This window comes from Crinia signifera, chromosome 3 (assembly GCF_055691185.1).
Source record: "Crinia signifera chromosome 3, ASM5569118v1, whole genome shotgun sequence".
Classification (NCBI taxonomy): domain Eukaryota; kingdom Metazoa; phylum Chordata; class Amphibia; order Anura; family Myobatrachidae; genus Crinia; species Crinia signifera.
In genome coordinates, this window is record NC_139219.1 from 217,461,268 (window position 1) to 217,489,161 (window position 27,894).

General features: G+C 43.7%; 1 protein-coding gene across 5 annotated transcripts in view; it reads left to right on the forward strand.

The window, feature by feature from the left end:
- Positions 1 to 27,894, forward strand: part of ARMC9 (armadillo repeat containing 9) — a 154,927-nt gene that overhangs the window by 68,605 nt on the left and 58,428 nt on the right. For 3 of the 5 annotated variants that reach the window (XM_083177456.1, XM_083177457.1, XM_083177459.1), the window contains exons 9-10: positions 5,524 to 5,622; positions 14,371 to 14,406. In XM_083177456.1, coding sequence (XP_083033582.1) covers positions 5,524 to 5,622; positions 14,371 to 14,406 — 135 coding nt within the window. The remainder of the gene's footprint in view (positions 1 to 5,523; positions 5,623 to 14,370; positions 14,407 to 27,894) is intronic. The other 2 variants (XM_083177458.1, XM_083177460.1) reach the window with 1 other exon arrangement.

The window sequence follows — 27,894 nt, forward strand, 5'->3', positions numbered from 1 at the left end:
TAACTACCCTGTTTACTAGCAGCTGCTAACATTGTTCAAACAGCTCAGGTCAAACTCCCCCCCTTTTTTTTTGTAGACACATGAAAATATCGACATGAGGTTTCTATTTTAATTGGTTTCAATTTCTATACCTGCCAACATGGACCCCCAATTAGTGTAACGCGTACCCCCGCACTTTGCTCACCATGCCTTTGGGCCTGCACAATTTACAGTTATCGGTTGTAGTCCAAAAAGTAAAAAAATATGTAAAAGTCCAAAAAATAAAAAAAAGCCAATCTTTTTATGTGTCTACCTTTTGCCTATGTCGAACTTTTGACCCTGTTGACCTATAGTTGTCAAACTATTAGTGTCATCCTATTGACTGTCTAACTAGACACTGTAGAACTATCAACCAGAACCACAAAGTATCTTGGGGCAGTGAATGGATTGCATGCGAAACATTGTATACAAAATGACCGCATATGAGTTGCAGAGGCACGGAATTGACAAGGTATTGCATGCAAAGCTGTGTGCAATTCTTCCGCCTAATATATGGGGACCTTTAGCCACACTGCAGCAATGCAGGATATCTCTCAGCAGAGTGATAAGGGGCAGCATAATACATCATCTCCATGATGAACCAGCAGTTCAGGAATATAGCTTATCCGTGTTTACCGGTCAGTAGAGTGTGTCCAGGTAGTGTAAAAATCAGGTGGAGGTTGATGAGATCTCAGAGGATAGAGTTTGTTTTCCTGTAACAATGGGGCAGATGTATTAAGCCTTAACAAGAGATAAATCCAAGGGTAATAAGGAGAGATAAACGTCCAGCCAATCACATCATAACTGCCATGTTACAGGCTGTGTTTGAAAAAAGTCAGTAAGAAGATGATTGGCTGGTCGTTTATCTCTCCTTATCACCCTTGCATTTATCTCTTGATAAGGCTTAATACATCTGCCCCAATGATTTTAATATGAATGTATCCCCTTCCTGTTTAACTGTTTTGTAACTATGAATAATGTATAGGTATGTGAAAGGATCCCATGTGATGATTCGCATGTGACCCTGCTGCTCGGGATGGTCCCGGGCGGCTCGCGTGGGAACGGCTGGCCATACACTGCTGCAAAAGATCATAGTAGTGTATGGCCAGCTTAAGTAAAGCAAAAAACAAAAAAAATCAAGTATACCTTCTTATTGCTCTTCAGAAACTGGTAAACGGATATAGATAATGACCATGTCATTGAAAATTGTACTTCTTATAATAGTTCAGACACTGGAAACACTAATCCAGATTAGATATAGATAATGACCATGTGATTAAGTGAAACAAAAAAATAAACTTCTTTTAATACATCCGAAACTGGTAAAACTGGTGCAGAGAAGATCTGGGTAATGATTTGGTATTAAATGACAAAGAAAGTGCGCATTGTAGTTTAGAAACTGGTAAAGCTAGTGCAGGCCACTTATAGATAATTTCCATAGATAAAGCGCTTAGGTCAGAAATTTGTAACAATGGAAGAATGGTTTCTATACCGCGCTCACCTGTGGTTATTGTTTTTGTTTTGGCGCTGCTCTAGCCTCAGGGGTGTCCCGTACCCCCTGTGGAATTACAAGTTACAAAGAGAAGTAAGGCTGAAGCGCTGCCTGTGTCTAAGTAGAATGAAACTTAAGTCCGTATTGCGTGCATAAAGTGCTTTATTGAAAAATACAGATTAGTGCAGATGGAGATATAAATAAATAAGTGAATTGTGAGAGGGTGATGAGTACAGTGCGGGCCCGTGGCGTGCAGCCACAGAGAGCCCCCTCGGGGAATCAGGGAGTCAGCGGATCCCTTTACACCATAAACCCGGCCTGGGTTTATGTCTCTCTGGGTTTGTGCGCCGATTTTTCTGGGTAGGCACTGTGGGGATAGAGGGCCTTATTCTGGTTGGAGCGGCCGGGCCGTACGCGCACGTCCCGGGGTTTTTAATGATCTGCGCATGCGTACATTCGCTAATGCGCAGGCGCGAACACTCCACAACGCTTACGGCCGGGTCTCTACGTGCGAAAAAACCTGTACGCGAGTGTACGGGCATTGGGGGCGGCATAGGGGCGTGATGAGGGGTGCGGCCGAAATAATGAGGGAAAATGGGCGTAAATATGGGCGTACACGGGGGTGTGCACCAAAAATGAGCGGTGCTACTACCGCACGATCGACTAAAGCACCATTCATTTCGGACACAAAACAGGCGGCCGCCAACCGCCATCTCAAACCACCCCTACAGATACCGCATGTCAGCGTGCGCCTGGGTTAGCTAATTTACGCGGATTACTACCAAACACATACACCTGAATGTAATAAGCAATGCTGCAGTCTATTAAGTCCAAACCATGATTTCACTACCTGCAAGCCACACACATCACTCTAACACATTGGAAGCTTATCTTTCTATACTTCTCCCCCACCCCCGATGATGCTCCGTTCTGCCCCGTATAACATCAGTGAAATGGCAACATTGCTGGGTCGCAGAAGGGGCCAGAGAAAGCAAAATACAGGGTTGCTTCAGGACTGAACCACTTCCAAATCAATAGTGATCTGAATTCTTTATTAATCTCACTTGGGGTGTTGTGATTAGACTCCTTATAATGTGCCTATAAAGTCTAAACACTGGGCCTGATTCAGAGGTGGGCACTGCTATATTCGCATGTTTGTCTATGGGCAGAGATACGGGAGGGATAATATGCAAATGTTGTATTCAGCGTTCCCCTCATAGAGATGCATGCATCTGAATGTGCATGCACTGGGACACCCACTTTCTGTCCTTTGAAGGTAGTAGTACGGTCAGTGGTTCTAGCAATGCCACCATCTGTGCACCACTGGTCATTGCCCCTGTCTTATGCCAAAATAGTGTTTTCATCTGGAACATGACCACTGTAGAAGCAGCTGTGTGTCTGAGAATGTAGCTGCGACATGCCCAAGAGATGGTGTTTTTTTTTACTTCAGGCCACCCACTAGTCAATGCAGAGGAACACCGATCACTTTTCTGCCACCTTTTGTGCGTACACTCAGGGTAATGCATGAGCTATTGGAGTTATTCGTAGCAAATATTCGCTAAACTACATGACTATCAGCATTGTGTGCCCCTCTGAATCAGGCCCACTGTGCAGTTTATATAACTTACATTGTTGCTAATTAATTTGACACTGTGCTATACATAATCTTAACCTAGTATAAATTCAAGTCCCTGATAGTTTTCTTTCTGTCTGTTTGGGCTAATCTTGAGAACCTCTAAACTGTTTTTAATGCAGGTTTCACAAATCTATAGATTATTTGTCAAGGAAGGTTTTAGGTGTATGAAGATTAATCTATGACAAAAGGGAGCCAAGCAATGGCATTTTAGTGAAGAAAGTCAGAGAAAAAAAACTGCCTATCCGTGACTTCTTGGCCTGCACTACCTAATCCATTAAAGATATATCACAACCAAAGACTCTTATTTCTTACTATGTAGAGGTATTACCTATGTATTATCTGGTTTCTCCATAAAAATTGATGTTAGCTCTGTTCCTATAAACGGTACTTATATGTTAGTTGGGCGCTCGCCACGCTTTGGGCTCGCTGCGCTCGCCACACTAGGGCCCTTATTCTGATCGGTGCGGATATATCCGCGTGCGTTCGGCCCGCCGATGTTTTGTGTCTGCGCATGTGCAGAGGCGTCTCTGCGCATGTGCGAGCGGGGCGTACGGCCAAATCCCGCATGATATGTGAACACTCCGAACAGGGGGTGGAGAGGGGCGTGAAGGGCTATTTGGGCTCATTACCATATGCATACGCCCCACGTTTCATGGGAGTTCCCATGAAAACGCTGGGCGTACGTATGGTAATGCGGCCGTGACGCACGTGTAGGGGGCGGACATATGACATCGCCGGATGTCAGCTGCCCGCCCAGATCCCTGCTTTTGCAGGGAGAAATGTCCGTGTGGTCTGAGGTTGCGGGTGCTGGTGGAGCACACGGTCCTGCATTCTGCGACCATCGAATGATGGGGGAGGTTCCCTTAGATGGAGGAGGCGTATTCCGTGAAAAATACACGTGCGGTCCGTTCGGCCAGCTTGTTACCGCATACGGACGGAGTTGGCGATCCATATGGAAGGCGGGGTTTCGCACGCACGGTCCTGGCCGCATAATCGGCTCCGGCCGCACCGATCAGAATAAGGGCCTATATAACATCGACTCCATGCCGACATGGTTAGTGGGGGTATGAGCGTACTAACTATAGTGGGCGCCCAACTAACATATAAGTACCAAAAAAACTATTATTTTTCCTCCAAAGTAATCATTAAGACCTCAGGTAAAAAAAAGCCAATCTCTGTAAATTTAAAATAGCTCCCATGCAAAGCCATTGTGGGTCGCTAGTTTATAATAACAGTAGCCTTTGACCAAACTGCTGGGTAATTTGGCTATACCACAAGAAACCAAGTATCTACTGTAAAGCGATATGGCTTATAATATGATCAATGGTTTGTGTGTAAATCTATCAGAAATTACATAAGGGATGGACTCAATTTCTGCCAGTTTTAATATTTATGACGCATTCTGATATTTTTTACCCTTTTATTGTTGATGAAAATGTGTACGTAATGACTTGATGCACTCAGAAGATTCAACTTGTTTATTTAGTAATCACAAATAATAGAAACAAATATATTTATAGGTATGAGACTATTCTATACATGATTCATCTACTGTGAATTAATACATTGAATGTGTATTTAGAAGTGACATCCATGTTTTTTGGATACAAGATATTGTGGAAATGGGAGCGCAACAAATTAAAAGGGTGCAGCCCACTTTACCATAAACCGTCCCCAAAAGGACAATTGTACAACAAAGAATAGTATGGTGTTGCGCAACCCTCTTAAACAGGGCTGGGCAACACCGGCCCTCCAGATGTTGATGAACTACACATCCTAGCATGCCTTGCATCAGTTTCAGCATGGCCACATAGCAAAACGAATGCAAAGCATCCTGGGATGTGTAGTTCATTAACATCTGGAGGGCCGGTGTTGCCCAGCCCTGCTCTTAAACAATGTTACTGACACTTATTGCATGAAAAGCAAATTTTATTTGACATGAAGCAGAACAAAATATGGGCTATGCTTTGGATCAAGACTGCGGCACCACCGCAGTAGGCTCGGGTAGTTGATTTCACAGTAGATAAAGTGCAGGTGCTTTCAAGAGTAAGGTGCGTCCAAATAAAGTGATCCTGTGCCAAAGTGCTGTATTCTCAAAGTGAAAACGGCATGGATGTAGCAGCAATATATATTTTTTTAAATGATCAGGTCCAGATATTTTCAGGACTTGTCACAGTTTCAGTATTTAGTGAAAATTACTGTTTTTTTTTTTTTACTGTGCCTCGTATCTGTTCAATCTCCCATTATCAGCGCTTTCTGGGGAATTTATTTCCTTTTTAAACCATAATATGCCACAAACCTGAATAGTGTTATTTTGACTTGAGTAGCATTGATGTCCTCGTTCACAAAATAATTTAAGTGCTACTTGTGTTTTCAGATTACTCCTGAATATCTGCAGAGTGTATGTACACGGCTGTTTAATAGCCAGATGAGACAAAGTGCTGTTCAGAGCATCGATTTCACCAGACCTGGAACCGTAAGTACACAGGGGGATGGAGTCCTCCTGTTTTGTTGCAACATTTTTGTTTTTAAACCTCTCTACCTATAATTTTGACCATGATGTCAGTGTGGTTCGGCATTGTGACAAATACATTTAACACATATGCAAAAATACCAACAGCGTGCACACGATTATCACACTTACAATGTAGGCGTGCTATCATGATTCTTTATCAGAATTTAATCTTCTGTTATATTTTTACAGGTGTATAGATTAACAATTTGCATAATACTTTTGGCATGTGGCTGCATTCCTTAGGGTGGTGTCATGCAAGTGTTTGAACACTAGTGCTTTTGTAGCTGGGAAAGGACTAGTATTTAAAACTCGGGTCCACCGCCACCCTTATAATCTGTTTTCGTTCCTGTTCGTTCTTAGGATTCTTGCAAAAAAACAAAAAAAAAAAGCTTGTTTAAGGAAGTATCATGTGCATCGTAGCCTAAGAAAATTTTCAGTAGCATGAAATAGTTAGAATAAGTAAAAAAGTAATTCCGAATGAGAATACACCAATATTGTTTTCAAAGTAAAATGTTGTATTTTTTTTATTTAGTTGTACTTAAATACATAGGTAATAAGTGAAGTGGTTGATTATTAAAAACAATCCAGTACTCCCAGTACTCCCATGCTCTAGCAGGCAGTGTGCAAATAAAGCTTCAAACATATTGGACAGATCCGAGTTAAATATTAAACCATTTATATACCTAATTAAAGCCTCTTAATGACCATTTGCAGCTCCATGCACATAATTACCCTTATCCTTCCTTGGAGGCCTTTAGGTGCCAATTCCTTTTAAAATGTTCTATCTGAATGGCAGTCTCTCTAGATGGTTTAAGTTGTCCTTTTGTGATGCCACACAAATGTAAAAATAGATTGGTTCTTAAAATGGTGTGCCAACCAAATGCCCATTTGTTTTTGTAACCTGTCAGTACAGTGTTTCATCTGGGATTAGTATCTTCCTGAAACTGGCTAGATAATGGCATAACTGTTGGGAGAGTAATACCAGGAACAAACTGTCAGATTATTGTTACTGTACTTTCTGTTTACTTAAGCAAAATATTAACACTGATTAATAACCAGTTAAGAGACTGGTATAATTGTTATTAACAATGCTTTTGTTATAGAGGGTGTGTAATACATCTGTCAATTTGTAATAGGACAGTTATGAACAAGATATATGCATAAGTAGAATTGAATGACGTGTGTGTGTGTGTGTGTATGTTCCAAGATAACGCCCAACATTTTAACTATCGTCTTTAAGCTTTGCATACTATCTTATCATCCAAAGGGACAATGGGCCACATATCAAGCATCAAAAAGTGATAAAGTGGAGGGTGATAAACAACCAGCCAATCTGCTCCTACCTGTAATTTTTCAAACCCAGCCTTTAACACGGCAGTTTGGATCTGATTAGCTGGCTGTTTATCACTCTCCATTTTATCACTTTGACGCTTGATACGTCTGGACCAATCTAAGTTTGAAAATGGGTTTAATCTAATGACCCCTTAAGGGTGCTGTGATAAGGATCCATGCTATTTCTGTTGTTTTCATGCATTGTGATATGTTGTTGGAAAACGTATGACTTTCTGAATACATCCAGAACTGAAAGCGGGCCCCTGTAAAAAAGGGTGGCCAACGGAAGGTTGTGTGTTCGTCTGTCTGTTCAGGCATCTCTGTGTTTGGATGCCCAAACACACAAACTGTCATGTGGGGCCGATCCTCCTCCAGCGGTAAGTATCAGCAATTGGGGATCAGTGAGGGGGGGGGGGGGGAGGCGGTGCGCCAGTGTTTCACCACTGTAGGCACCACTGGCGCACCCTTTCTTTACAGTGGCCTTCCCCTGCTTTTTCGGGAGAGCCGGTATCTGTAAATAAGCACAAAATGAAAAGGAGAGGTATGCAGAAAGTGTTGGTGGGAAAGATAGAAAAAGGGGGAGGGGTCAAGGATTTGGGGAGCAATTATGGGAGGGGCAGAGCGATGGAGAGAAAGGGGTGGTGTTAGTAGAGACAGAGAGAACCAAAATAAATGTCATGCAGAGCAGGCATTAAAGTTAGTCCTGTTACCAGAATAATAGCTGCTTGTTGCACATGATTCCATTTGATGTGGTGTAACTGAAATTACCCCAACACCACTGTTTCCTAAGCCATATGATTTATTTATGGGAAATGTAGGTAAGCTGTTAATGGAATGGTGGAGTGTTGCCTGTCCATGTAGCAGTCTATAGTATATACTGTTTATAAGACTCTAATGTATTGCATGCTATCAGGGTGGCTCAGGGGGGTTGGATGGCCATACACTGCGCGCGATACATGGCAGTAGTGTATGGCCACCATAACAGATCAACAAAGAGGTAGGAGGGCCCTGCTTACAATCTGTATGGATAATAGGAAGGATACATAAGGATAGTAATCTATAGCATATCAGTCCCACCAGATTGCAATACAGTCCTGATGGGATGCAGTTAGATATGAATGCTATCGTATAGATCAGTGTTTTTCAACACAAGTGTGCCTAGAGCTATTCTCAGGTGTGCCACTAGAGCTAGAGATGTCCACACCAGCGTATAGCCATTACCACCAGTTCAACTATTTTTCACTGGTCTCTTGCTTTCATGTGAGGGCCAATGTGTATTATGTTTGTTACCTGTGGGAGCCAGTGTGATTTTTTTTTTCAAGGGGGTAATGTATTTTTTTATTTCTGTGAGTGCCGATGTGTTTTTCCCTGTGGGGGTCTGATGGTGTGCCTTTGCAATTTTAAAATCTTGTTTGGTGTGCCACGAGTTGAAAAAGGTTGAAAATCTGGTATAGATCAATATGGGGAGAGCTCTGTTGCGTGCTTGGTATATTCTGGTATAAACTAATTTTAGCAAAGTCTCCTAGATTGTATTACAGTAGTACAACCCCTGGAGTACAGTAATATGGACACAGAGAGAAATAAATGCATTATACAACTTTTTCCTGTTACTAAACATCACAAGGTCTATTATGTCCTCATGCCTAACTGCAGGAACAAAGACTCTGCTTTATATCACACAGACTGAAATGACTTAATTAAATTGTATTACATTTTGGTTATTGGCATAGCGTACTGCCCTGCAGTGTAAATCATTCAAAGGATTGTTTGATATTATTAGTCCAAATCTTCCAATTACTTTACAATATTACTAATCTGAAGCAGTCTTTAATTCCATGAATCACAATGTCTATTGGATTTTACTTGTCCAAATCTGATTTTGTGATTCCGTGTGCCTGCAAGAATGTTGCAGTATGAGACCTATATTAAGCATCCTCCAGTTTACAATGTTAGGTGCAGATGGGTAAATTCAGCAGAGCAGTAGATTTCTTGGAATATGTGCTGTGGATGTGTCCCGCCTGCTGGCCTAGGAATCATGATGTTGGCTGTGCCTTACTGAGCATTGCCACAAATGAAGGTATCTATAGAATACGGGGAGGTACAATATATTAATGACCCTCTCAAATACATCAGAAAATCTAGTTCATATACTTATATCCTTTAGGAAGCTTCAAGTAGAATGTCTGAATAATTCTGTATTTGGTTCTGGTAAATACAGAGGCGGATTTAGATCTCATGGGGCCCTAAGCAAGATACCAGTTTGGCCCCCCTCCCTCAAACAATTCATTGCACTATATGTTTGCTATTGATTGCAGCTAGCATTGATAGAGTACCTTGTCACGTGGGCAGACTATCCATAAATGCTCTCTTGTGTAATAAATAGCATTGCGTATATCAGACTCGTGGTCTTTTAGAATTCGGCTCAATACCTGTTTCACATTACAGTGGATGAAACCATTTTGTGTGTCCAAACATTTTTTATCTGGTCAAAGAACATCATAAGGATTTTGAAGGTGCAAGTGGCTCTGTGTGATGTCATAATGCCACAGGGTAGATGCGCATTGATTTATTAGGAATGTTTTGGGTGACCATGATATCTTTATGGGGCCCATTGGGACCTGCTGGGCCTTGGTTGACTTGTTGAAAATCTGCCTATGGCTAAATGATAGCTTATGTACAGAACTGGGAAAGGCTGCTGTACATGCAGTTGTAGGTACTTCTAAACACATACAGTGCATTCCCATTTATTGCTATATGGGTTAATACAGCCACAGCTGCTGTACCTTTTATTACAATAATCTATATTACATTACTTGCTTTTATTTTTTTTTGTAAATAACTGAGATTTTATATTAGTACAACCCACTTTACTAGCCTAAAAATAGCCAACAGCCCAAAGAATCGCTCCATTTCCATCACTTGTGAGCAGGAAAATACTATTTTAGAACCAAGAACCATATGTTACTAGAAACCAATGTATTCTACATTTTGACAGACTTATACGGCCTACACACATGCCGATATTAAGGCATTTTCTAAGCGATTTTGCTTAGTTTGGCAAAGTCGCTTAGCAAATGCCCTCACATCGGTGTATGTGTGGGGGCTATATCGGCAGCCGTGCGCGTCCCCGCGCGTCTTTATCGCTGGCCGAGATTGATGGACAGTGTCCATCAATCTCGGCATCGGCAGTGTTCTCCCACCGGAGAACACTGGCGCTGTCTGCTCGCTTAGCACACAGAGCTGACAGCTCGCTCTGTGTGTGGGTTGTCAGCTCTGTGTGCTATGCGATAGCGGCGCAGCACAGCCCGACCTAGCATAGCTAGGTAGCCCTGCCCACATCGCTATGTGTGTAGGGCCCATTAGAGTGAAATTTAATAGGATGAGAGATTCAGAAAGTGAGAGATTTGTTAGGAAATCTCCAGTTTTTTTAAAGTGCCAATCATTTACACCAGTTTGATTTTGCAGTGTAAATGATTGCCGCTTTAAAAAAACTGGAGATTTCTTACCAAATCTCTCACTTTCTGAATCTTGCATCCTATTAAATTTCACCCTTAATGTCTGGCAATTGGTTTCATCAGTACTTTTGGGATACAATGGGTGATATTTAATAGGATGAGAGAGATTCAGAAAGTGAGAGATTTGGTAAGAAATCTCCAGGTTTTTTTAAAACGGCAACTCTGACTTTCTGAATCTCTCATCCTAATTTCCCCCAATATGTTCCAGCACTTATGTGCTAGTTATACCTCATTCAGCTTTAGTTGAGCACAGAAAATACTGTAGTAAGTAAACAGGTGGGATGTTTCTGATTTGGAATAGTAATACCATATATACTCGAGTATAAGCCTACTTTTTCAGAACATTTTTTATGCTGAAAAAGCCCCCCTCGGCTTATACTCGAGTGAGGGTCCCACTTGAGTCAATAAGTTTTCCCAGTTTTTTGTTGTAAAATTAGGTGCCTCGGCTTATATTCGGGTCGGCTTATACTTGAGTATATACGGTATATATATTGTTGTATGTGGCAGAGACACAGCTGTAAAGGGCTAACCACAATGCAGGAATAAAGGAAGAGCACACTTTTTTTCTTTTAATTAATATAGTATAAAAAAAAAAAAAGGATCATTACATGTCACATATGCTTTTAGAATAGAAAAGATGTGAGACATGGAATCCTAAGACAAAAGGAAGATGAAAACTAGAATTGATCCCAGAAAGGTAAAGGGAAATAGATGTCTGCTTGGCTATGCTTTGTTATTAGACAGGGTTGGGGGGAACTGCAGATGCATGCATCAATTGTTTTGAATATTAAGGCCCCCATACACTGGTGTGACTTGTCTGGGACACAAGTCGGACCAGTTTTACTTTGAACTACCCCAGCAGGAGTCTTTCTTTTGACTTGGCACATAATGTGCCATTTTTTACATTCTATATATCGCACATGATTTATCCACATATAAAAGGACTCCCAGGGAGCTGCCGGGGAAGTCTGATGTGATACTGCACAGTGCGGATGCTGAAAAAGCACATGCTATTTGTAGCTGATGGCTGCGCATATGATTTCTCTTATGTGCAGCCTGTCTAACCTCCGACTCGATGTGCAAGGGTCCATTCAGATGTCAAACACATACGATTTTTTCCTGATTTCCAGCCGATTTATTGGGCCAATCCATCGTAATCGAGAGAAAACAGGCCAAATTGCACTAGTATATTGGGGGCCTTTAGTGTATGTGTATTAAAGAGTGAGAGATGGTCTGAAATTTCCAAAATGTTTTCCCTTCTAGAGCTTCTTTCTAGAGTTTGGTATTTGCACTGTTGGTGCAGTCTATCAGGCTAGAATGAGCTCTGTTGGCTTGTCAGCAGCTATCAAGCATAATAATAATGATGATATTTATATAGAGCTTTTCTCCCAATAGGACTCAAAGTGCTTCACCATTGTCTTTACAGCTCAAAATACAAAACAAGCTTAACAGTGAATGTCTGTGAAATGCTTGAGTAAATGGGTACGTCTTTAGACTATTCCATAGAGTTGGAGCAGCAAAGTTGAAAGCTCGACCCCCAGATGAATTCAGGGGAATTCTGGGTACTGTTAGTAGTCCTTCTTCAGTGGATCGTAGTAATCGAGTAGGACAGTAAGGAATCAGAAGCTGCTGCAGGTACCTTGTGCCCTGATCATCTAAGGCAATGATTTTCAACCTTTTTACCTTGCGGCACACTAAATAAGATTTTTACAATTTCCAAGGCACACCATGAGATCCCCACAGGGCAAAACACATTGGCCCCCACAGGAAAAATACAAACCTATTGGCCCCCATATGAAAAACAATCACACTGGTCACCACAGGTAACACAAATAAAATACATTGGCCCTTTACAAGAAAAGAAGAAACCAGTAAATAACAGTTGAACTGGTGTTGGCTGTAAACTGGTTTGGGCATCTCTAGATCTGGGGGCACACTTGAGAACAGCTCAAGGCACACTAGTGTGCCACGGCACAGTGGTTGAAAAACACTGATCTAAGGCCTTGAAAGTGAGTAAGCCAATCTTTAAAACGATTCGCCATTTTACAGGTAGCCAGTGAAGGGCGTAGAGAATGGGAGTTATGTGGCTGGAGCGGGGCTGGTTAGTTAATAGTCTGGCGGATGCATTTTGTACCAGCTGCAAGCGGTGCAATTCTTTTGCTGGAAGACCCAGGTAGAGAGCATTGCAGTAGTCTAGTCGTGATGATATAAATGCATGTATGACTTTAGGCAGGTCTTCTGAGGGAATTAAATGCTTGATTCTGGCTATGTTTCTCAGATGAAAGAATGAGGATTTGATTGTGGCTGACACCTGATGTTTAAGTGTCAGGCCATTATCCAGGACAACACCAAGATTCCGCACATGATCAGAGTTTTTTTAGTGCTGTGCCCCCCAGCTTAAGACCTGTCAGTTGGCTATGCTGCCGTCTTGTCCTGTGATTTATCATCAGGACTTCTGTTTTATCTTGGTTCAGTCTCAGCCAACTGGCACGGTTCTTATCGTGTAATCGGTGCCTGGAGCAAAGGACAGGTACAGTTGGGTATCATCTGCATAGCAGTGGTAGACCAGGCCATGACGTCTGATTATGTCACCAAGTGGAAGCATGTATACTGCAAAAAGCATGGGAGATAGTATACTGTCTGATTGTGTGTAATGCTGGAGTTGTAATATTTTTAAATGTGTATTTGTTGGGGATCATTTAGTTTGCTAATAATGGCTTACTGTTGCACCCCACGGAGGCCAAATTGAAGCAATTTGTATTAGTTTTAAATTACATAACACCCTCCTGATTGATCGTGCAGTGATATCAATACATTCTAAATATGTATTCTGGCTTCTTCTTCCACTTTCTCCATCTCTTTCACATCTTGGTAATGGTTGCTCTAGAGCAGGGTTTCCAAACCACCTAGCTGGTGCACAGGTGTAGTCATTACTAACTGTCACATGTTCAAACATGCTGCATTCATTCCTAACCGACACATTTTAAAGATCCACAAGTGACTTGGAGAACATGAACTGTTGGTAGATCCCAAGCTTTTGAAAAAAAAGCCATTTAGACTTGTGCTTTGATAGGATCATGTTACAAATGATGTCGGTTTAATTTTTAGCTTGCTGAAATGTTTTTCCGTTTAAAACTATTCACATAATTTTCTGTAAGGGGTACAGTAGAAAAATTACCACCCACGTATCAATTGTGGTAACCAGCTCAATCAGTTGGTATCATGTATCATTTTGGTATTTGGGCAACATAGCTGAACTAAAATCAACACTTGTGAAAGTGACAAAGAGGTGTATGTACTAAAACAGAGGGGCTATTCAATGATTGCTGGATTTTTTGGCAGGCAAAAATTTGCTGATCTGTATTCAATCACAGCTGTTTTCACTGGGTTTTAGTACGTTTTTGCTTTTTTTTGTCAAATTGTCATAGGCAAAAATGGCCCACAAATTCAACAACCCACATGGATTGGCTGCAAATTCACCGATCCGCATGGATTTTTCCCATGCCTGCTTTTTCGTCCAAGCAAAAATCATCACAGAGATAGAATAGGGCGAATCTTGTTCACCCTAAAAATGGATGGAAATTGCAGATTTTTTGCCTGGCGAAAAATTTGGCACAGATTGAATGCCCCCTTAAAGAAAGAGAAGTAGACGGAGATAAAGCACCAGTAAATCGGCTGTAAATGACAGGAGTTGGTTGATTGGTACTTTACCCCAGTCTACCTGAACTCTCTCCTAGACTTAGTGCATAGACACCATACTATATACAGAACATGAATGCATCCTTTTCTTTTATGACATCTTTTCTACATTGATTTTATTCTACTGACTTTTTTTTTCATGGCTTGATTGTGTCCCAAGCAGAGTTGGCATTGTGTGGGCCCCTCTCATGGCACAGATGTAAGTTACTTCTCTGCATCACCATCCTCCTGCATCTCCCCTGCCTGACCCTGTTGCCACTTGAATGTACCTGGTTATTTTAATGGCATGAACCACATCTGTGAAATCATTAGTGTCAGCCATATGATATCTTAACATATTTATATTTGTCTTTGTGTATATATTTATTTGTTGTATATAATAGAACACATTTGTTCAGGCAATTGTAAAGGTAACTGTATACATTTTGTGCAAAATTGAAACAACATTCTCTTGCATCTCGTCAGATAATTGCTTATAGTTGTTACACTGTATAGCAAGAAAGAGGAAATGTTGTGTCACAGCTAAAAGTATATTGATATTAAACTAGTGTTCACTCTAGAATTTGTGGTGTAGGGCAGGGTGCTGACCCCCAGGCAGGGCACTTTTTTTCAATCGGAAGGGCACATTTTATATTAGAAATTTACATTAGAAACAACCCCCCCCCCCCACATATATATAAAAAATTGCACACTAGATTACGCCCATTAAACATTGCCATACTCTGCTATGCCCATTACATATTCTGTCAAAATGACATCTTACACAAAATGCCTCTTACACATTATACCACACACCATAATACCCATTACACATGATGGCATATACTGTAATACCCATTACACATGATGGCACACACCAAAAGTTCCCAGTGGCATGTCAGCGCGGTGGGGGGCAGCGTAAGTGCGCACAGTGCCACACACAAAAAAGGAAGGGTGCATTTTGAGGTTTTAAAAATGGGCAGGGTATGGCAACCTGCAAAAAAAGCGTAGAGGGAACACTATTAAACACATAACGATCAAGGCAGAATGCGCTAATTAAAGTGTGTAATATCTGCTGTGATGACAGCCAAACGGTGCAGAACCTTGTGCCTGATTCAGACCTGATCGCCTCTGTGCGAATTTGTAGATGTCCGCAAAAAGTTTGCCACCGCCCTGACCAAGCAAAATCCCGCCATGTGCAAGTCTGCGAATGACTTGCTAATGGATGGCTGAGCTGCAAATCTATTCACAACTCCCTCACCATTGAATGATATTGCCCAGTCTGTGCAAGTGTGTGTAACTCTGACCCTTCCATAAGTCTGCGACAGATACAGGATGATCAAGGCCGGAACTAATGTCACACACCCTTCCTGAAAACACATGGGCACGCCTGCATTTTTCCTGACACTCCCAGAAATCAGCTGGTTACCACCCCCAAATGGCAACTTACTGTCAGGCAAACTGCCAGGTGATGGCGTATAGATTCATTGCTGTTTTTTGTCACCGTTTGGCTTTATGCATGTGCGCTGTGATCCAGAGAGATGCTCTTGTCGTTCGATAATCGATAGGCTGGTGAATTTGCACAACAGAGATCAGTGTAAATAACCCCCGTGATCCCTTCTATAGGTCACGCCTAGGACCTATACAGTGAACGGCAGAGTTTCCAAGAGGACAGGAACACTGTTGAGATGCGGTATGAAGTAAATGTAATTTACGGTGAACCCCCTCCCTTTTAATATGATTTATCCTCAGTCCTATGTCCCTGCATCACAGATGGGATTCCACATTGTCACTGAGGCACCCTGGACGATGCCTGAGGGCAGGACATTCCTTGAACAAAAAAGGATATTAATGTCCGACCACATGATCTCTATGCTAAGACGCAGGAGATAAAAACATAAGCAGTGGTTCATTTTATTCAGCCCTTTTTGTGGAAAACAGGCTTACCATAGGACAGGTAACTTTTTGTGCAAATTGCATCATATGATACTGCTATGTAATGCAGTTATCAAATAACTAATGCAAACACTCCAACATACAATGTTGTAATAAGTGATTTATTTTATTTTGAATGGTGTGTTATTTTGAATGGCATTACTGCTATCTTTCTTCCTGGTCTATAATAGAAATCTCATTCATTATTGACCTTTTTTTTTCTTTAATAAACTTTGAAAAGAAAATGCATTGTAGGTTTAGGAGTCCAGGGTATAAATTTTGTTTTTTTTGGGGAAAAAAGTCTCATTACTAATTTAAATAAGTATTGGTGCAGCGTAGTTTGTAAATGATGATATTTTGTTTCTTATTTTTGACCTAAAGAGGATGTAAAAGAAACTAAGTACATAAATGTTTTGACACTGGCACCAGCCCACCCACATGCTGCTCTGTATTAAGTCTGTATATAACCTCTGTATAATCCTACAGGATCCTCCTGTGACAGGAGGTAGGAAGACACAAACTGATATGGGCCCTCACAATAGAGGCAAACGTGACTCATAAGTCCTTAGTTATGTATAGTTTTTCATTAACATTTAGTGTGCATTGTTTGTAGTGGATTGGTTGTATTATGATGCAGTGACTCATTGGTATGCATAATAGTTACCCAATGAATGCCCTTACCTCACCAGTCATGCTTTCTGTAATTGTACCTGAGCCATTTTCATCTGGGAACCATTCTGGTGCTAATCGCATCTATTCTCATGGCACAATAGGTATTGTGTGGTAAATGTAAGTTGAGACATAGCTAGTAATAAGACTCCCACTCCTTCTGAGATTTTTTTTTTTTTTTTAGAGATGTAATGCTATAACTGTTATTAAAAATCTAGTGAGGAAAGAGGCCCTTAGTGATGGCGTGATGTGCCTCTTGTGACAGGACCATTGTTATGATGTGTGGAATGGATTAAAGTGGGGCTCAGAGATTGCCCTCACAATGTAGGCAAACTTTCCAAAAATTCCCAATCAGTTCGTGTTATACTCCTGCAGGGAACAACAACTTAATGAACCTGAAATCAGAACAGTATAGTGTTCAAATATTTTATACTAACTTGTGATTTATAGGTAGAACACACATATCTTAAAAATAACCTTACAGCTCTCCTACCCCTTAACATAACTGGGTACATACAGGGCAGACGACGGGGGGGGGGTTTAAAAGGGATACCTGTACTGGGCTCCGAGCTTGTAAGCATTGCAGTGCTTAGCAATGGTTCATAAAGGGGCCGGCGAGCCAGCCAGCCGTCTGCCTTGATACCCTGAAGGGAACCTACCATGACACCCCTGGGTGTGGTCACCTGTTCGGCTACCCATGCTAATGAGTTTAGTGACATTACCTGATGCACCAAACCGCACGATGCACAATGGTGTGCGCTCCATCTGCTCTTCACTAATCTGGCCCTGCAGTGGCGATGGTCTGAGCAGGACTGCAGGTGATACACAGGCATCGATGACTAAAACCTGGAGCCTGGTTATTGGCGCCGGTGGTAACAGGGAATTGCTTTGGTAAAAGTGACACTGCGAAATTGCAACTATGGCTCACTGTGCTCAGCAGTAGTGCAGCGGATTTTTAATACATGTTCATTTTTTCCCCCTAATAATAAAAAAACACATTCAATATGCAATGCAATACAAATCTGTTGCTCTAGGGGGGCAGGGTTGGGGTGGGGAGCCCAGATATCAGTGTACCAGCCACCAAGATTTCTGTTTGAGGCCACACCTGAATCTTTCAACATTCCAGTGTCTGTATACTGACCGCCGGCATCCTGACAGCCGGGATGCTGACTGCATCCCAACATAACATATATAATAAGCAGTACTCACAATAATGTATTGGGGCCTACACACGGGGCGATTTCAGGGCATTTTCTAAACAATCTGACTTAATTTGACTAGATCGCTTAGAGAATCCCCCTACATCTCTTCATGTGTAGGGGCCATACCAATAGCGATGCATGGCCCAGCAGATTGCTCACCACACATCACTGACATATCGCTGCAGTGCTGTGTGCGGAGCGATCTCGAGATCACTCAGCAAAATCTCTAAGTGTGTAGGCCCCATAAGCCTTCAGATGATGAAAAAGCAGTATCTCTTGTATGACTAAAGGCCCATACACACTTCCGTTTTGAGCGATTTTCAGCTGTAAATCGCCAAGTGTGTATCGCCCAGTGCTGCCTCACCAGTGTGATTGCGCTCCCGGCGACAGTCTCCCCGTACGCACAGGGATGTGGCTACAATTGCCCCATGTGTTTGGGGCTTAAGCGGCACTTATGTGGCATAATATGTAATGGGCATTACGGTGTGTGCCATATTGTGTAATGGCATTACAGTGTGTGGCATTGCGAGGTGTGGCATAATTTGTAAAGGGCATTACGGTGTGCATAATGCCGCTGTCACATAAAGCCAGGGACGGATCCAGGAGAAAATGACGGGGGGCACCATGATTGGGGAGGGTGTTAGTGGTGCCAGTGTGCCCGCTCAAAGAGCTGAGAGAGGGCAGGAATGGGATTATAAATAGGCCCTGGCATTTAAAGTACACAGGTCCCCCTTGGTGTCAAAAGTGAAGGATGTAGTTGTGGCCACTCAAAAGGGGCGTGTGATTGTAGTGTACCACACCACATCATATACCACTTCTACACTTGCAACAAAATAGTAGACCCAATTATACACATAATGCCACACAAATTAAGCAAAATTCACATAATGCCACATTGATTGAGCCAAAATTCACATTAAATTCCACCAACAGGGACATTGCGCACCGAAGGCGGGCGTCAAAAATTTACACCGTTAATGCCCATTACACGTTAAGCCACACACTATACTGTCCATTACATATTATGCTGAACACCGTAATGCCTATTATAAATTATGCTACATATATGCTGCTTACCTACATTCTCGTTGCCAGGGGTTCCATGCTCGTTGCCAGGGGTTCTATGCTCGTTGCCATGAGGGATTACATGGTTATTGCCATGTGGGATTCAGTGGTGTAGCTAGGTTCCACAGCGCCCGGAGCAAGGGCATGTTTCACGCCCCCCCCCCCCCTTTCCCGATTTGTAGTAGGTGGGACCCTTGCACGGCGAAAAGGGGGCATGGCCTAACCTTATACCACGCACCGTAATGCCCATTGCACATTTTAGCGATTTTCGTAATACCCATTACACATAAAGCCACATGCCGTAATGCCAATTACACATAAGGCCACACATGATTCCCATTACATACTATACTAAGTGATTCATTGCGCCCTATGGGCACTCTTCGCACCATCGTAAGGGGCTCAGCCCCCTTAACCTTCCATAAGTGGATGTGGGGGTACCAATATGATGTACCTATTATGATAATAAACCTTCCTATGTACCAACGGGATGCAGTTACGATCCCGGCGGTCGGGATCCCGGCGTTCAGAATCCCGACGCCTGAATTCCGACCGCCGAAATGCCGACACATTCTCCCTCCTGGAGGGAAAGCGCAGCAAGCCCGCAAGGGGGGGCGATCCACGTCCCCCCCTTGTCGGCATTTCGGCTGTCGGGATTCCGTCGTCGGGATTCTGAACGCCGGGATCCCGACCGCCGGGATTCAATACTGAATCCGTACCAACGGATTGGAGCACTGTGTGCTCTCTCTATATGAATGAATGAAACAGCGCTCCTGTTGATTCCTATAATAATGAATAGACAGTGCAGAATAGATTATGTGAATACTTTAATCTAAGTACAGTAAATGGTGCACAATGACTAAGGGGGCTAAAATATACAGAAATGGATGCAGAGTGTCCATGCAAAGTAAAGCAAGTTAATGCAGTCTCTGTGGATGAGGGGGTCGTGTTGCAGGGAGCTGGCCTCCCGACTCCCTACAGTGCACGCCCCCTAAAGGTACCTGGAAGAGTCCCGGCGATGCTACCACAGTGGTGCAGAGGTCCCCCACTTTTGTGTTGGTCCCCCGCCGTCTATTGCCACTGTGCTGTGCGCTTTCTCCGGCAGGCAGCGGTCGTGGTGAGGTCTTCACCGGAGCTTACTCACACGCCGCTCAGTTTGTCCGGCGCGCGCCTGGTGATGACGTCACCGGGCGTCGGACTTCACTACGCGGCTCCGGACTGATTGCTGGAGGCTGGTCAGACGCCGTATATGTGGTGGTCAGTAGGGAGATGTGCGTGTCTCCAATGTTTATTGTGTCTAGGGCAGGGCAGGGGAGCCGGCGGCAGTGCTCCGGCGCCAGGTGACATGTCTGCGCCTGGAGCATGTGCTCCGCCGGCTCCACCCTAGCTACGCCTCTGGTGGGATTACATGCTCGTTGCCAGGGTATCTATGCTCATTGTTATGCTACATGTTCGTTGCCAAGGGGGAATAAATGCTCATTGCCATGTGGGTTACATGGTCGTTGCCATGTGGGAATACATGCTCATTGCTAAGGGGGAATATATGCTCCCGGTAACGGGGGGACAGAGGCCAGGCAGAAGTGACTTCCAGGCAGAGAGCCAGTGGCTGCCCGGCTGTATTCAGAGCACTGCACGTCCCGGCAATTTGAAATCTCGCGCTGCTGCCTGCTGGGTCTCAGGAACGGCAGTGGTGGCTCCTGATTGGCTGCCGGACCCGGCAGGGGGCAGCGTGAGATTTCAAATAGCCATTACCCTTTACTGCGAGCGGCTCCTACATGCCCAGCGGTGGTCTCCGAGGGACAAAAAAAATTCACAAAGCCATGCCTTACATTTTTCGCAGGCCAGCAATGAATGTATAATGTTACTGCCGCCACTGCCCCAATGTATATTTTGTTATGACAGTTATGTATACGTTGCTGGTTCAGGTGAATGGATTTCTCCCTATGTGCATGGCTGCAAATGAAATCATAGCCGTGCACATGGGCGGGATTTTCCCCGGTCGGAGCAGCATTTACCTGATAGCTGGGTTCTGAATATACACAACCCAGCAATCAGTTCTGAATCAGGCCCCAAGAACAGAAATGCTCTGAATAAAATTGCCCCTGCTCCCACCCTTGGAATTAAAACCCAGCCCATTACATACCTCCCAACTGTCCCGCTAAACGCGGGAACGTCCCCAAAAATTCCCGCCTCCCTCCCGCGGCCGTCAGTGTCCCGCTGCGGGCGGGGGGGGGGGGGGGGGGGCAGTTGGGAGTTCCCCCCAATCTGACCGAATTGACGCTGTGCGCACGAGCACAGCGTCTATTCGCGGGCGAAAATGGGGGCGTGGTTTAATTAGCATAAGTTGCACCCTCATTTGCATAGACCACACCCCCTTTCAGGTGCTAGCCGCGCGAGTGTCCCTATTCTGCTATGAAGAAAGTTGGGAGGTATGCCATTATGTTAATATCCTTTTATATGAAAGATTTTCAGCAAATTTTTTTCACCTCGCCTCCTGAAAATCTCTTGCTTTTTGGGAAAATAGCTCAGTGTGAATGCACTACTATGGTGAAACAGTAGATCTTAAGATCCATAAACACTGGCCGATTTATATAGGAAAGCCGCTTAAACGAGAAAACTGAGCGGCTTTCATGTGAAAGTCGCCCAGTGTGTATGGGCCTTAACAGAGATTTTCTCAAAGTCTTTTGTAATGAAAATCTACCAGGGTGTATGGGCCTTTAGTTACAATGTTGCTGTCACAGTGAAATATGAAGATATATTTTATATATGTGTGTGCGTGTATGGATTTTTTTTCTATTGTGCTTTATTGGTTCTGAAGCAATAACAATACAAATTACACAAATGACTTCACATTAGGACAATACAATAATATAATTCTGAGAAACATCTGCTTACAAGTGATATTAAATAAGGAAAAATTGTACTTCTAGTAAGCACAAGGGAAGTTGACAACTCATAGCAGGCACAGCACAATACAAGATAAAGGGCCTTATACCCAGAGTAGGTTTCTTGGCACCCTAGTCAAAACTTCGGACGGGCAGCTGCTGAAGGATGTTGGGCGGAAACTGCACCACAAATGGGACCCTTGAAGGAAGAGCACCCTCCAGCGACCGGCACTCTAGGCAGCTGCCTAATGGTAGCGCCGGCCCTGCGTATACCATATATTTATTTATTGCATAACATACAGTATAATACTGTATGATCTACTTCCCTTACACCTTTTGCCAACCCCAGATCAGTACCGTAGTATCAAGAAACATCTAGCAGATGCAAACAATAAATATATACTTTCTACTTTCCCTATTAAATTTATATTTATCTTTTCTGCATTTGAACCAACATGCTAATTTGTTTAACAGTTTAACTTTATTTGATATCCACAAAGGAATCATTTTTTGAAGTTAAACAACAGTATTTTTGTGTATGATGTGCCTTAATCCAAGTCATTTTAGGAAATGAGAGTTACAGATCTCTCATTTATTACTGTTCCTATGTTTTTCTACCCAATCAATAAACAGATATTCCTATATTTCTCTACACATAAAGGCTCTTTTATACCAGGCTTGCCTACCCCCGGGAAGGTGGGCAAGTCTCCCGCATTCTGCTAATTGCCCCCACTCCCCCCTTGCCCGCTTGCGTAATTACCTGAAATCGCGGGTCCGCTGAGAGGGGGCGGGGCTAAAATGACGCAATCGTGGCATGTAAGCCCCGCCCCTTCTCCCCGGCCTGCTAATCACAGAGTTTCCCCCCTGACATGTTGCCTCTCCGGGCTTCTCCCAAAGAGGTGAAATTAAAAGTAGACAAGTATGTTTTATACATTGATTTATATCAGTGCTGTTTTATTTTATTTATATATTTATATTTTTTTTATGATGAAAGTACGTCATAAGCTATGTGGTATAAGTCACCAAAGAAATATCAGAGAGATAAGACCGACTTCATTGCTATTGACAAATTTGTTTGAACAGGATGTTTAATAGGCACACCTAAAAGTCTAGCTTTCAGAATAAGGATTGCAAAAGGTCCATGTATATGCGCATGTATATGTATATGTGTGTGTGTGTGTGTGTGTGTGTGTGTGTGTGTGTGGAGTAAAGTTGGAAAACTAGGCACCTCAGGTCCAGGTGTTTTTTTGAAAGTTTAAATATTCGTATTGAAATGCCAATAACAACATTAATTACGCTTGACATTACATCAGGGCAAAATTTCTTTAAAATCGAGGAGCCAGACAAACTAAAAATAGTTTGTGTGCGCCGAAGGAGTGTGCAAAAATTTACACCGTAATGCCTGTTACACGTGTCACGCACCCATTACATATTATACCACATGCCATAATGCTGATTACACATTATGCCACACCGTAATACCTATTACATATTATACCACATGCTGTAATGCCTATTACATAATATGCCAGTTAAGTTCCACTTACCTACATGCTCGTTGCTATGGGTTTCATGCTTGATGCCAGGGGGTAACCTGCTCTGCCAGGGGTAAACATGTTCTGCCAGGAGTAAATTCTTGTTGTCATGGGGTTAACATGCTCTATCAGAGGTTAACATGCTCTGTTAGGGGTACATGCTCTTTGCCATAGTCATAGACTATTCGACGGGAGCTCACACACAACAGTGCGTGGGGCGCTGGGCATTCTCATGGTAATTCCTCGATGGTGCGGGTGGTGGGCAGCCGACCTCAGCGGATGTCTGCTGCCCCCCCGCTTCCCACGCAGGGTGCCCACATATCTGAGACACTACAGAGTTGTCTCAGATCTGCGAGCGCTGGAGAAATCATTCAATTGTCGCCGACCATTGAAGGATTTGTCCCCTATACCCAAGGCTCTGAATGGATGATTATGATAAACGTCCATTCGCAGCCATGCGAGTCAACCAGAATAACCTCCATAGTGTGGGTAGGATACAGTGCAGGTCAGATATACTGAGGGATATACTGTGGTTTTGATACAGTGCAGGTTGCATACAATGGGGAATATAGAGCGGGTTGTATACAGTGTGGGATCCAAAGCGGGATACAGAGTGTTGGAAATAGATAAAGTGCTACAGATCATTTGAGTTGAATACAGAGTGGGTTGGATATGGTGGGGGATGTGTACAGTGTCAGATACAGTTAGTGCAGGATATAGTGCAGGATATAGTGCAGGTTGGATAAAGTATGCATTGCAGTGCGGGCTGGATACAATGCAGGATGGAAAGAGTGTGGGTTGGATACAGTGTGGGATATACTGTAGAGCAGATTGGATACAGTGCAGATCAGATATTCAGCTGGTTGGATATAGGGTCTGATTCAGACCTGTTCGCGTGGCTGTGAATTCACACAGTGGCTGATTATCGATGAATTGCGCATGCCTGCCAGCGACGCCTGCAACTTCTTCTGATCGCAAGCCTGTCAGGAAAAAAACACAGGGAAACACAGGCATGCCTAGGAAACTGCTAGGTGTGGCACAGCCTGTTAGGGGAGTGTTTGTGATATCCGCTCCAGGCCGGACAGGCTGTTTTTCATTGCAGCACTGAGTAAGTCCTGGGCAATGCGCCACCTGCTATGACTTGTCAGCGTAAAAATAATTTGATGGTGAGCCTGCAACGAGGAAATTGGACATATATGCATGGGTGCGCATGGATGTGCACCCGTACACATCTATTGGCACAGCAATCACATTAATTCACAAGGTGGGATTCCAATGGAGTGGGGCGGCGGGTTAACCAAGCTCTGACCACTGCACATTTGCAGCCATGCGGTGTGAATCGGGCCCATAGTGCGGGATGCAGAGCGGGTTAGATATAGTGTGTTTTGGATACAGTGCAGTGGCATATAGGGGCTTATTCTGGTTCACCCACCCCATCCCATCCCCAAACTAAAGGCCCCCATACACTGTGACAACTTCTCGACTCTGAGAAGTCACAGGCAGTTCTCCCTTGAGCCACCCAGGAAGATCTCGGAAGAATCAAGGGAACATGCGGTAGTTTTACATGCAATCCTCAGCCAAGCCGAGCGTAATGCGCACAGGACCACACATTGCATTAGACCCACTTTCTGTCATCTGCAATTAAAGTTCTTTACCTGTGAATAATTGCTGCAATCACAGGAAAATAACTAAATTGCAGGTAAATTGCCCAGTGCATGGAGGCCTTAACTGTCTCTCTTCTTCTGTAAGCCCCCTGGTTCCTGCCCCTGTTGCAGCCTTACCCCCCAGCGACCCCTCTCTCACTTTTGTAACATTACAAACTACTCATACAGCCCCCACGTACTCTGCATCTGCTAATTCATTATGCCCCTCACCCCTCTTCCGGCCTTCACCTCATATTGTGCTCTGTAGTAGAGCACATTAGTAGGGGCAAGCTGAGAGAGGGGGGGGGGGGAGTGATGTGTGGGTACTTGTGTAATATTTGGGCGCCCGATTTTGAAATCGGGTTCGAAATCGGTCCGATTCGACCCGATTTTTACATTTGAACTAGTGTTAAATGCCCCACAGACCCCATTTTTAATTGTATACCCACCCTGATGGGTAATTACTATGTGAAATGCCCCCCCATTGTTAACGCCACGATCAACGTCAACCCGAAGCGTGGCGAGCGCAGCGGTACGCAAACTTTTCATACCCCCACTATCCACGTCGACGTGGAGTTGACTTCGAGCCCGAAGCAGGCGAGCGGCCGCAGAATACATGTTAAGTAATCCGCGTCCCCTCATGAGGCTCGTATTCCACATCCCCTCGCGGCGCTCGCCACGCTTCGGGCTCGTGGGTCGCAGCGCTCGCCACACTAAATAAAATTAACTCCACGCCAACGCGGATAGTGGGGGTATGAAAAGGTCGGAGGACGCGTACCGACGCCCCTTGCGGGCTCGCTGCGTTCGCCACGCTTCGGGTTGGCTTTGAATGTGGGGTGGCGTTAACAATGGGGGGGGGGGGGGCATTTGACCTAATAATTAACCATCAGGGTGGGTATACAATGAAAAATTGGATCTGGGGGGCATTTAACATTGGATCCAATGTAAAATCGGGTCTGATGTACAATTTAACATTGGGTCCAATGGCAAAATCAGGTTGGTCGCATCGCATGCCATTATAATGATTTTTTTAATTGTACAGGAACGTCTTAAAAACTCTGAAAATCGGGTCCCATCGGGTCCCATCGCATGCCTTAAGTTAAGGCATGCGATTAAAAAATCGGACGCCCAGATATTACACAAGTACCGATGTGTGCCCAAGCACTGTCCCTTAATCCATCCCTGCTGCAGTGTTGCCTGACCTGCCTGGATGCCAGAGAGAGGCAGCCCTGGCCCTTGTAGCAGCTGCATCAACAGTACTTGCACCTATGAAAACAGAATAAACAGAAAATAGAGCCTCCAGTGACTGCCATACTGTACACACTCCAGTGACTGCCATACTGTACACACTTCAGTGGCTGCCATACAATCAATATAAAACACATTTTTATGACCCCCACACAATGCAGAGAGCATTTTTATAACATCATACAATACATACTAGACAGCCACTGGATGGCCCTGCACTGACTGGTTACCAGGGGCATACTTTTGGGGCCTGATTCTGGTTGACTCAGCAAGCTGCAAAGATCGCACCTTACCTAGTACCAGAGATGCCCTAACCCCCCCCCCCCACCACCACCGCCAGATGTGTTAAAACACATTCCCTCACATGTTCCTGCAGCAGGAGAAATCTTTTGATGGTCGGCGACCATAGAATGATTTCTCCTGGGCTCGCAAATATAAGTCAATGGGGACTTATACTTATATTTGCGGGCACTGGGGTGAAGACAGGGCGGGCAGCTGACTTCAGGTGACATAAATGCGCAAACCACGATCATCGGGGAAGGGGCTGATTTCGGTTCCCTGTGAGTGAACCAGAATTGGTCCCATGGTGCTGACGGCCTAATTGATCCATAGGGGTCTTTCTGCACAGCACACACTCGAATTTATGCAAGGAGACACCTCTAGGCTGGCGGATGTGACAGGGTCCATGCGAACAGTATCAGGCTGAGCAGACACCACAATCCTGCTATTTTTATGTACAGTAAATGATGGTCTTTTGCCTGTCATAGTGCCAGATTTTATTCTTTAATCTTGATTTATTATTACTAATCTGGCACTAATATTACTGCATCTGGCATTCCCCTTCCCCATTAGTTCATGTGTGCAGGGCCAGCTCTACCATTAGGCAGCTTCCTAGGGCAGTGGTTCCCAACCATGGTCCTCAAGTACCCCCAACAGTGCATGTTTTGCAGGTCTCCACACAGAATCACAGGTGATGTAATTAGCTCCACCTGTGGATCTTTTCAAATGTGCCTGAATAATGAGTGCACCTGCCGGGTGACCTGGAAAACGTGCACTGTTGGGGTACTTGAGGACCAGGGTTGGGAACCACTGTCCTAGGGCATCAGGATCTGAGGGGGTGCCACAAGTCTGCCTATCACAAAATTAGGGATATCTATGAGGAAAACATCCTTGTTCTACTTGATGCTGATGGTGGCTGTGGAACTTCTAGGACACAATCCTCTCACTTTCACTTGAGGGGCTAGTAAGTATGAGGGGTGTGCTATAGGTTTTCTGATGTTCTAAAAGTATTATATTTACAAAGTGAACATGATCTTTTTCCAATGTGTTTATTTATGCACACTGCTTGTTAAATTTGATGGGAATAGGGGATGTACTTTCAAATGTGACAATAATACTTGTAATCACCAGAGTTTGTAAACATATGAGTTTTTTTTTTTTAATATATATCCTACCATTGTGGTGAGTGTGTGTGTGTGTGTGTATAAGCAAAAATGGTTAGAGCATTGCAGCATACAGGTCTCAAA